Source organism: Coregonus lavaretus (genome assembly GCF_964263955.1).
Source record: "Coregonus lavaretus genome assembly, chromosome: 22".
Lineage (NCBI taxonomy): Eukaryota > Metazoa > Chordata > Actinopteri > Salmoniformes > Salmonidae > Coregonus > Coregonus lavaretus.
The window spans coordinates 15,532,524-15,545,086 of NC_140009.1; the positions used below are offsets into that span (position 1 = coordinate 15,532,524).

Below are 12,563 nucleotides of genomic sequence, written 5' to 3' on the forward strand. Positions count from 1 at the left end.
GTAACTGGAGGTAGAGCTGTAACCAGGCATTGTTGAGCCCAGTGCTCATTCCTCTAGCAGTAACTGGAGGTAGAGCTGTAACCAGGCATTGTTGAGCACAGTGCTCATTCCTCTAGCAGTAACTGGAGGTAGAGCTGTAAGCATTACAGGATGCTGCATTAGACTTTGTCATTAAGTGTGGTGCACATTACCTTGTTGATGGTGGGAATGGCTTGTCAAATTATAGACTGTCAATTTGCCTGACGGTTTTGATATCCGTTCATCATGATCAATTACACCTCATAGCACAACAAACTGCTTAATACTATTTTAGAAATATACTTTTATTTCTTCAAACATTAATACAACATTGTGTAAAAATATCATAAAGTCTAAACATTTTGAAATACCCCCAATCCTTTAAAAAACGTAGTAATTCTATATCAGCGCAACACAGATAAATCGTGTTTTTACTTAAATATCAATGTGTCTTACTACTACTTTATTATTTTAAGTAAAGACGTCGTACACGTAAGTAGATCCACCTCTACGCAGACGACACCATTTTGTATACATCTGGCCCTTCATTGGACACTGTGTTAACAAACCTCCAAACGAGCTTCAATGCCATACAACACTCCTTCAGTAGCCTCCAACTGCTCTTAAACACTAGTAAAACTAAATGCATGCTCTTCAATCGAACGCTGCTGGCACCCGCCCACTCGACTAGAATCACTACTCTCGATGGGTCTGACCTAGAGTATGTGGACAACTACAAATGCCTAGGTGTCTGGTTAGACTGTAAACTCTCCTTCCAGACTCACATTAAGAATCTCCAATCCAAAGAAAAATCTAGAATCAGCTTCCTATTTCGCAACAAAGCCTCCTTCACTCATGCTGCCAAACATGCCCTCGTAAATCTGACTATCCTACCGATCCTTGACTTCGGCGATGTCATTTACAAAATAGCCTCCAACACTCTACTCAGCAAATTGGATGTAGTCTATCACAGTGCCATCCGTTTTGTCACCAAAGCCCCATATACTACCCACCACTGTGACCTGTACGCTCTTGTTGGCTGGTCCTCACTACATATTCGTCGCCAAACCCACTGGCTCCAGGCCATCTATAAATCACTGCTAGGCAAATCCCCGCCTTATCTTAGCTCATTGGTCACCATAGCAACACCCACCCATAGTATGCGCTCCAGCAGGTATATCTCACTGGTCATCCCCAAAGCCAACACCTCCTTTGGCCGCCATTCCTTCCAGTTCTCTGCTGCCAATGACTGGAACGAATTGCAAAAATCTCTGAAGCTGGAGACTCTTATCTCCCTCACTAACTTTAAGCATCAGTTGTCAGAGCACCTTACCGATCACTGCACCTGTACACAGCCCATCTGAAATTAGCCCACCCAACTACCTCATCCCCATATTGTTATTTATTTTGCTCATTTGCACCCCAGTATCTCTATTTGCACATCATCTCTTGCACATCTATCATTCCAGTGTTAATACTAATTGTAATTATTTTGCACTTTAGCCTATTTATTGCCCTACCTCCATAACTTGCTACATTTGCACACACTGTATATATATTTTCTGTTGTATTTTTGACTTTATGTTTTGTTTTACCCCATATGTAACTCTGTGTTTTTATCGCACTGCTTTGCTTTATCTTGGCCAGGTCGCAGTTGTAAATGAGAACTTGTTCTCAACTGGCTTACCTGGTTAAATAAAGGTGAAATAAAAGTAAGAACAACTTATTTAATAAATGTTAGATTGACTGTAAAAACGAAATAACTAGATTACCAGAACACAAATAAATAAAGTTATATTTACTCAATAACCTAATATTTGTTTACAGTACTCAAAAACGTTAAGTGATAAGAAATCTTATTGACATGAGTTAGTACCACTTTTATGATTTGAGTTCTACTGACTGTTGAAGATGTTTGAGTAGAATAATAATATAAATACAATGGTATAAATTGACAACTTGGGTGGAATAAATAAACTTTTATCAAACTGTTAAAAATTAACAGTAGCATATATTTTGTTCGAATTACAGACAAGCTAACATTTAAATTGACGAAATAAATTCTTATTATAATCCAAAAAGGTTTTGTATGTCTATGCAAATAGGTCTAGATAAATTGTCAAATGAAACAAATTATAGCCTTTGATGGATCTAAAACCTGTATCAGTTGAGTTCATGAATATCCTTGACAGACAGTTGCACATGTTCACCTTTTGAAACTAGATAGCCGGAGCAGTCTACATTCTCACGCAATCAGAATTATTCAAGGCTTATGTAGCTTAGCCTACCTGTCTTGATCTGCAACACAAAATATCAACTCGTTCTTCACTATTCACTTATGAAGCTTAATTCACATATTCAGCATTATGTCTTCCTTTTTCTTGATCACGGGGTCGCTGAATAATAGGACAGGTTACATGTGGGTCACACGACCAGTGTTTGAATAACAGAAGTTCCCTTTGCGAACTGCACTGCTTCCCATCTTCCCTCCCGTCTCAATTTACGGGTTGGACTTTGGAGTAATCCTTCACTGAAAACTGGGCACAAACCTGTTGCACTGAGGGACTATCTGATTTCATAGGTAGACTGGAATAGTAGAATGATGTAGGCTACTGTAGACTAGTTTATGAGATTATATGATTCTCATATGAATATTGAAGTAAATAACTATATTCAGAGCAGCAGTACACATAAATCCATAGGCTTACAATATACATAAACTCACAGGCCAGATTATTAGGTACAACACCCGGTTCGCAAAATTGGATCGCTCCAGACAGTGAGTCACGTGGGTGTGGCTTGCTATATAAAGCAGGCAGACAGGCATCGAGGCATTCAGTTACTGTTCGATTGAACGTTAGAATGGGCAAAACTAGTGACCTAAGTGACTTTGAGTGTGGTATGATCGTCAGTGCCAGGCGCGCCGGATCCAGTATCTCAGAAACGGCTGCCCTCCTGGGCTTTTCACGCACGACAGTGTCTAGGGCTTACCGAAAATGGTGCGACAAACAAAAAACATCCAGTCAGCGGCAGTCCTGTCGGTGAAAACAGCTCATTGATGAGAGAGGTTGAAGGAGAATGGCAAGAATCATGCAAACTAAAAGGCGGGCCACAAACAGACAAATAACGGTGCAGTACAACAGTGGTGTGCAGAATGACATCGTGGAACGCACAACTCGTCGATCCTTGTCACGGATGGGCTATTGCAGCAGGCGACCACTCCGGATTCCACTCCTATCAGCTAAAAACAAGAAAAAGCGGCTCTAGTGGGTACGTGATCACCAACACTGGAAAAACATTGCCTGGAACATGACAGCGAGTTCAGTTTACTTAAGTGGCCTACGCAGTGCCCAGACCTCAACCCAATAGAGCATCTTTGGGATGAGATGGAACGGGCTGTTCACATTATGACTGTACCGCCGTCCAATCTACAGCAACTGAGTGATGCCATCGCGTCAGCATGGACCAACATCCCTGTTGAATGTTTCTGACAACTTGTAGAATGCTGTTATGGAGGCAAAGGGGGGTCCGACCCAGTACTAGATGGGTGTACCAAATAAACTGGCTGGTGAATGTAGCTACATGTATAATCTATTAATTTTAAACTCACAAGAAACAGCACTTTACATGGAATTCCATAGGTTGCTTCTGCATTTGTAATGCAGAGAATGTAGGCCTCTAGAGTCACTTTGCTTATCGATGCATGGCAACTTTATTAAAAGTTGTAGGACTGCAGAAACCAATCAGTGGATTTAATCATGCAAACAATACGGTTTACAAAGCCAAATGTTTATTACTATTCCACTAAAATAGCCCATATTTAATATACTGTATGATTGAACTCCAGATTGAACAGTTTATGTCGACGTGTACTTCCAGACATATAGATAGGCCTACCCACATTAAAAAATACTACGGTTTACTATAGAATACTATAGTACTTACTATAGAATTATATAGAATTATGTAGTAAACTGTAGTATACTGTAGAATACTATACTCCACACTGTAATATCCCTTGATTGTGTAGTGCATCCTACAGAATTCTGTAGTATACTCAAGAATAATATACTCCACACTGTAGTAGCCCTCGATCATGTAGTGCTTAAAGGGATCCTTCTGGATTTTATCTACTTCCCCAGAGTCAGATGAACTTGTGGAAACCATTTTTATGTCTCTGTGTTCAGTATGAAGGAAGTTAGTTGTTTCGCGAGCCAATGTTAACTAGCATTAGCGCAATGACTGGAAGTTTGTGGGTATCTGCTAGCACAATAAAGGGCCTCATTGCCAAAATCCCGAAGTATCCCTTTAAAATAGAATTTTGTAGTATACTGTGTAATATTATCCTCCACACTGTAGTATCCCTTGATCATATAGTGCTTACTTTATAATTTAGTAGTGTACAGTATGAAAATGTATGCACTCACTAACTGTAAGTCGCTCTGGATAAGAGCGTCTGATAAATGACTAAAATGTAAAATGTAAAAAATGTACTGTAGAATACTATACTACACACTGTAGTATCCCTCAATCATGTAGTGCTTAATATAGAATTTTGTTGTATACTGTAGAATACTATATTGCACACTGTACTATCCCTGGATCATGTGTAGTACTTACTATAGAAACGTGTAGTACACTGTAGAATACACTACACACTGTAGCATCCCTCAATCATGTGTAGTACTTACTATAGAATATTGTAGTATACTGTAATACTACAATATTATCCGCAAAAAATATTACAGTGTTCGCAAAAACACTACAGTTTTTAACTACAGTAATACTACAGTATGTAATTTGCACATACCCCCACCCATTCCCCTCCCCATATCCCAATTTTTTGTGTGAAAAATTAGAGATGGGTCCGCACTCAAAAAGATGTTGCGTAAAGCTTACTTCTTCATTTGTATTATTTGTACGGCATCAGGAGAGTAACATACACAGATGGTTCTGCTTTTGCCTTCTTCAGTGTATAGGTTCAACGTTTACAATCAGAAACAACATTTGTATGAACACAGGTGAGCACAGTCCAGGTGCTTCTAATCAGAGTAATTGATCCTCTGCCAATCAAGGATGGCGTTTCTGGTCTACCTGTACACGTGTTACAAGGAAATATAGAACTATGGGAACGGGTACGAAGGGCAATTGGGTGCCACCCATGAGTGATAAACCTACATGCGAAGTATAGACCATATACTGTGTTCCCTACAGGTCATAGAAAAGAGCAGAAGCTCCGAACTATCCGTTCAGACTCCAGTCCTAGCTACATACAGGTTATGGAACATTTTCTCTTTTAGTGTTTGTCCAGTAGGTTTCCTCAAGGAGAAAGCCCCCACTTCTATGTCAAAGATAATAAAACAAAAACACTATAGTAAATACTACAGTATACTACAGTAATGTCTGCAAAAACACTACAGGAAATACTAGAGTCATGTCTGCAAAAACTCTACAGTAAATACTACAGTAAAGTCCACTAAAACACTACAGTGAATACTATAGTATATAAATATCAGGGGCGCAACTTTGGTTTTAGAAGTGGGGGGGGACATCATTTGTATATATACAGTGGCTTGCGAAAGTATTCACCCCCCTTGGCATTTATCCTATTTTGTTGCCTTGCAACCTGGAATTAAAATGGATTTTTGGTGGGTTTGTATCATTTGATTTACACAACATGCCTACCACTTTGAAGATGCAAAATATTTTTTCTTGTGAAACAAACAACAAATAAGACAAAAAAACAGAAAACTTGAGCGTGCATAACTATTCACCCCCCCAGAGACAATACTTTGTAGAGCCAACTTTTGCAGCAATTACAGCTGCAAGTCTCTTGGGGTATGTCTCTATAAGCTTGGCACATCTAGCCACTGGGACTTTTGCCCATTCTTCAAGGCAAAACTGCTCCAGCTCCAGCTCCTTCAAGTTGGATGGGTTTGACTAGGCCAATCCAAGACATTTAAATGTTTGCCCTTAAACCACTTGAGTGTTGCTTTAGCAGTATGCTTAGGGTCATTGTCCTGCTGGAAAGTGAACCTCCATCCCAGTCTCAAATCTCTGGAAGACTGAAACAGGTTCCCCTCAATAATTTCCCTTTATTTAGCGCCATCCATCATTCCTTCAATTCTGACCAGTTTCCCAGTCCCTGCTGGGAATGGTGTTCTCGGGGTGATGAGAGGTGTTGGGTTTGCGCCAGACATAGAGTTTTCCTTGATGGCCAAAAAGCTCAATTTTAGTCTCATCTGGCATGTGGGAGACTCCCCAAACATATGGAAGAAGGTACTCTGACCTTCTTCCATATGTTTGGGGAGTCTCCCACATGCCTTTTGGCGAACACCAAACGTGTTTGCTTATTTTTTTCTTTAAGCAATGGCTTTTTTCTGGCCACTCTTCCGTAAAGCCCAGCTCTGTGGTGTGTACGGCTTAAAGTGGTCCTATGGACAGATACTCCAATCTCCGCTGTGGAGCTTTGCAGCTCCTTCAGGGTTATATTTCTTTGTTGCCTCTCTGATTAAAGCCCTTCTTGCCTGGTCTGTGACTTTTGGTGGGTGGCCCTCTCTTGGCAGGTTTGTTGTGGTGCCATAATCTTTCCATTTTTTAATAATGGATTTAATGGTGCTTCGTGGGATGTTCAAAGTTTCAGATATTTTTTTATAACCCAACCCTGATCTGTACTTCTCCACAACTTTGTCCCTGACCTGTTTGGAGAGCTCCTTGGTCTTCATGGTGCTGCTTGCTTGGTGGTGTCCCTTGCTTAGTGGTGTTGCAGTCTCTGGGGCCTTTCAGAACAGGTGTATATATACTGAGATCATTTGACAGATCATGTGACACTTAGATTGCACACAGGTGGACTTTATTTAACTAATTATGTGACTTCTGGAGGTTATTGGTTGCACCAGATCTTATTTAGGGGCTTCATAGCAAAGGGGGTGAATACATATGCACGCACCACTTTTCCGTTATTAATTTTTTTGAAACAAGTTCTTTTTTTCATTTCACTTCACCAATTTTGACTATTTTGTGTATGTCCATTACATGAAATCCAAATAAAAATCCATTTAAATTACAGGTTGTAATGCAACAAAATAGGAAAAACGCCAAGGGGGATGAATACTTTTACAAGGCACTGTATATACACTACCAGTCAAAAGTTTGGACACACCTTCTCATTCAAGGGTTTTTCTTAATTTTTTACTATTTTCTACATTGTAGAATAATAGTGAAGACATCAAACCTATGAAAGAACACATATGGAATCATGTAGTAACCCAAAAAGTGTTAAAAAAATCAAAATATATTTTATATTTGAGATTCTTCAAATAGCCACCCTTTGACTTGATGACAGCTTTGCACACTCTTGGCAAACACTATGTTGTTTTACCTGACCTCTGAGCACACTCAATATTACTGTAATTAAATAGCATATACAGTTGAAGTCGGAAGTTTACATACACTTAGGTTGGAGTCATTAAAACTAATTTTTCAACCACTCCACAAATTTCTTGTTAACAAACTATAGTTTTGGCAAGTCGGTTAGGACATCTACTGCGCATGACACAAGTAATTTTTCCAACAATTGTTTACAGACAGATTATTTCACTTATATTTCACTGTATCACAATTCCAGAAAATGATGTCATGGCTTTAGAAGCTTCTGACATCATTTGAGTCAATTGGAGGTGTACCTGTGGATGTATTTCAAGGCCTACCTTCAAACTCAGTGTCACGATCGTCAGGGTAAGGAGTAGACCAAGGCGCAGCGTGATGAACAAACATGACTTTAATTAGTTAAAGCACGAAACAAAACAAGAAACGACTCGTGACGTCCACGGTATCAATGACCGAACATGGAACAAAAACCCACAACCACAAAGGAAAAACATACAGTTTAAATATGGCTCCCAATCAGAGACAACCAGCCAACAGCTGACACTCGTTGCCTCTGATTGGGAGTCACTCAGGCAAACATAGAAATACAACAAACTAGAATGAACACCAACATAGAAATACACACATAGAAATGAACACACCCTGGCTCAACATAATGAGTCCCAGAGCCAGGGTGTGACAGTACCCCCCCTAAAGGCGCGGACTGCGACCGCGCCTCAACTAAACAAACCAGGGGAGGGCTGGGCGGGCATACCTCCTCGGCGGCGGTTCTGGCTCCGGCCTTGACCACCACCCTCCAATACACCCCCCATAGTGCCCCTGGTCCAGTCTGGCCCCGCCGGCTGGAGCAGGACTGGACTTAACAGGAGCGATCCTTACCAGGCTGTCGACTCGCACCCCTGGCTTGGTGCGTGGAGGAGGAACGGGCCTTACCAGGCTGACGACTCGCACCCCTGGCTTTGTGCGTGGAGGAGGAACGGGCCTTACCAGGCTGACGACTCGCACCCCTGGCTTGGTGCGTGGAAGAGGGACGGGCCTTACCAGGCTGACGACGCGCACCCCTGGCTTGGTGCGTGGAGGAGGAACGGGCCTTACCAGGCTGACGACTCGCACCCCTGGCTTGGTGCGTGGAGAAGGAACGGGCCTTACCAGGCTGACGACTCGCACCCCTGGCTTGGTGCGTGGTGGAGGGACGGGCCTTACCAGGCTGACATCTCGCACCCCTGGCTTAGTGCGAGTGGCAGGAACAGGCCGGGCCGGGCTGGCGACGCGCACCGTATACTTGGTGCGAGTGGCAGGAACAAGCCGGGCCGGGCTGGCGACGCGCACCGTATACTTGGTGCGAGTGGCAGGAACAAGCCGGGCCGGGCTGGCGACGCGCACCGTATACTTGGTGCGAGTGGCAGGAACAGGCCGGGCCGGGCTGGCGACGCGCACCGTAGGCTTGGTGCGTGGAGCAGGGACAGGCCGGGCTGGGCTGTCGACGCACACCGTAGGCTTGGTGCGTGGAGCAGGGACAGGCCGGACTGGGCTGGCGATGCACACCGTAGGCTTGGTGCGTGGAGCAGGGACAGGCCGGGCTGGGCTGTCGACGCACACCGTAGGCTTGGTGCGTGGAGCAGGGACAGGCCGGGCTGGGCTGTCGATGCACACCGTAGGCTTGGTGCGTGGAGCAGGGACAGGCCGGGCTGGGCTGTCGACGCACACCGTAGGCTTGGTGCGTGGAGCAGGGACAGGCCGGGCTGGGCTGTCGACGCACACCGTAGGCTTGGTGCGTGGAGCAGGGACAGGCCGGACTGGGCTGGCGACGCACACCGTAGGCTTGGTGCGTGGAGCAGGGACAGGCCGAACCGGGCTGTGGAGACGGATAGGAGGCCTGGAGTGAAGAGCGGCCACCACCCGTCCTGGCTGAATGCCTACCCTCACACACTCCGTGTGAGGCATCCGCACAGGACGTACAGGGCGGTGTACCCCTGGCCTGGTGGCCTTCTGGATCCGCCCCCTTTTCTCCTCCGTCAGCCCCGTCGTCCATGCCGTGTGCCCCCCCCTAAAAATTTTCTGGGGTTGCCTCACGACCGTCCGACGACGACCCTGATCACGCCGTAGCTCCTCTCTACGGCGCGCCTCCACCGTCTCTTCTCCCGGCGCTTCCTCCCATGTCCAGCCCAAGAGCTGCCCCTGGACACGCTGCTTGGTCGTTGCATGGTGGGTTTTTCTGTCAAGGTCGAGGTAAGGAGTAGACCAAGGCGCAGCGTGATGAACAAACATGACTTTCATTAGTTAAAGCACGAAACAAAACAAGAAACGACTCGTGACGTCCACGGTATCAATGACCGAACACGGAACAAAAACCCACAACCACAAAGGGAAAACATACAGTTTAAATATGGCTCCCAATCAGAGACAACCAGCCAACAGCTGACACTCGTTGCCTCTGATTGGGAGTCACTCAGGCAATCATAGAAATACAACAAACTAGAATGAACACCAACATAGAAATACACACATAGAAATGAACACACCCTGGCTCAACATAATGAGTCCCAGAGCCAGGGTGTGACACTCAGTGCCTCTTTGCTTGACATCATGGGAAAATCAAAAGAAATCAGCCAAGACCTCAGAAAAAAGATTGTAGACCTCCACAAGTCAGATTGATCCTTGGGAGAAAGTTCCAAATGCCTGAAGGTACCACGTTCATCTGTACAAACAATAGTACGGAAGTATAAACACCATGGGACCACTCAGCCGTCATACCGCTCAGGAAGGAGACGCGCTCTGTCTCCTAGAGATTAACGTAGTTTGGTGCGAAAAGTGCAAATCAATCCCAGAACAACAGCAAAGGACCTTGTGAAGATGCTGGAGGAAACAGCTACAAAAGTATCTATATCCACAGTAAAACGAGTCCTATATCGACATAACCTGAAAGGCCGCTCAGCAAGGAAGAAGCCACTGCTCCAAAACCGCCATAAAAAAGCCAGACTACAGTTTGCAACTGCACATGGGGACAAAGATCGTACTTTTTGGAGAAATGTCCTCTGGTCTGATGAAACAAAAATTGAACTGTTTGGCCATAATGACCATCGTTATGTTTGGAGGAAAAAGGGGACAGCATGCAAGCCGAAGAACACTATCCCAACCGTGAAGCAAGGGGGTGGCAGCATCATGCTGTGGGGGTGCTTTCCTGCAGGAGGGACTGGTGCACTTCACAAAATAGATGGCATCATGAGGAAGGAAAATTATGTGGATATACTGAAGCAACATCAGTCAAGAAGTTAAAACTTGGTCGCAAATTGGTCTTCCAAATGGACAATGACCCCAAGCATACTTCCAAAGTTTTGGCAAAATGGCTTAAGGACAACAAAGTCAAGGAATTGGAGTGGCCATCACAAAGCCCTGACCTCAATCCTATAGAAAATGTGTGGGTAGAACTGAAAAAGCGTGTGCGAGAAAGGAGGCCTACAAACCTGACTGAGTTACACCAGCTCTGTCAGGAGGAATGGGCCAAAATTCACCCAACTTATTGTGGGAAACTTGTGGAAGGCTACCCGAAACGTTTGACCCAAGTTAAACAATTTAAAGGCAATGCTACCAATTACTAATTGAGTGTATGTAAACGTCTGACCCACTGGGAATGTGATGAAAGAAATATTCTGACATTTCACATTCTTAAAATAAAGTGGTGATCCTAACTGACCTAAGACAGGGAATTTTTTACTAGGATTAAATGTCAGGAATTGTGAAAAACTGAGTTTAAATGTATTTGGCTAAGGTGTATGTAAACTTCCAACTTCAACTGTACGTATGTATCTAGATAAACAGGAAGGAGGTTAATGTAACACTTTGTGATACAGAGGTCAATGAAACAGAGACTGGTTTCGGTACACCACTTTGATTCCCTCTGTTTCAGGGTTAGTCAACCTGCAGTGTGTCTAGTCAGAGAACAGACTTGCAAAAGACTTCCTCAAGTTTCGTATGGTCTCGGCCTTGGCCATGTCTTCACTGGCTGTGCGAAAGAAGAATGTTTCCTTCAGGCCGAAGGCGTTGGTCAGGGACTGAGATTTACTGGAGAAAAAAAAAAATAGTAGTGATTATAATCAGTAGTAGTAGTAAGCCGAAGGTCAAATAACCTTACCAATTGACTGTAGAGCATTATATTTCTTAGATACAGGCTATTATGTTTGGTTTAACCTTGTAATTATGTCGACACTAAGTATATTTAAAGTGTTGCTGACAATGTGCTCTTACTTCAGCGGTAGATGTGCCTCTGCCTTTTCCTCTGCTGTTGGCTGTTCTACCACTGGAGGCTGGTTCTTCTCAGGACTGGTGGCCTTCCCTTGTGCCTGAGTCGGTGATTCATTTTGGGGTTGGGCCAGTGGCTCAGGCTGGGGTAGGACTGAGGCCTGTGGAGGAGCCTTGGACTCGGGTTGGACCTGAGGTACTGAGTTGCGCTGTCTTGGGGGTGCAGGCTTGGCAGGCTGTGCTGGAGGTGGTAGTGGTTGTTGAGCCTCCAGGCCTCCTGGTCTGGGCTTGGCCTGACTCGCTGACTGCGGATGGGGCTGCTGTGTGGTTGGGGTAGGCCTCTGGCTTGAGTCTTTAGCAGAAGCTTTAGGAGCTGACTTTGGAGCAGGCCTGGGACTTTGTGATAGTGATCCTTGGGGCCCCTAATTTTAGTACAATAAATACTTTATGATATTATCACACTTTTGCTGTGGAGAGAGTATATTGAATAATGTACCAAAGGCTTTGAATATTAGTCTGTACCTTTTTCACATTTGTATGGGTAAATTTGTCCCTAAAACCACCTGACAATAACAGTAGACAGTCTAAAATCAACACTGGTCAAGGGAGGAGGTAAAAGCTGCCAAATAAAGAAACACAAAGCAGGGGGGGGATACATTATTACAATACTGCAGATATCTGTCATGCATTAGAAGCAATGCAATGTGGGGCGCACATGCTTCATGAGGGTTTGATGGAGGGGTTTTGACCAACCAATATGTTTGCACATTTATTTGGTTTTCCCCACTTTAATAATATGATATGATAGATAAATACATACTTTGACTACCATTAGTAGGTCTTAAAATTAAAGTAAATTGATATTGTGTTCTGACCTTTCTTCGCCTGTGTTTGTTGTTGGTTCTCTTGCTCCACAT

The 12,563-nt window shown here is 43.9% G+C and overlaps 1 protein-coding gene across 1 annotated transcript in view; it reads right to left on the bottom strand.

The window, feature by feature from the left end:
- LOC311149532 (peroxisome proliferator-activated receptor gamma-like) overlaps positions 1-12,563 on the bottom strand; it is a gene marked incomplete at both ends in the record, with an annotated part of 19,863 nt that extends 7,300 nt beyond the window's left edge. The window contains 3 exons of the mRNA XM_084186711.1: positions 11,354-11,469; positions 11,653-12,068; positions 12,522-12,563. Of these exons, the coding sequence (XP_084042837.1) occupies positions 11,354-11,469; positions 11,653-12,068; positions 12,522-12,563 (574 nt within the window). The remainder of the gene's footprint in view (positions 1-11,353; positions 11,470-11,652; positions 12,069-12,521) is intronic.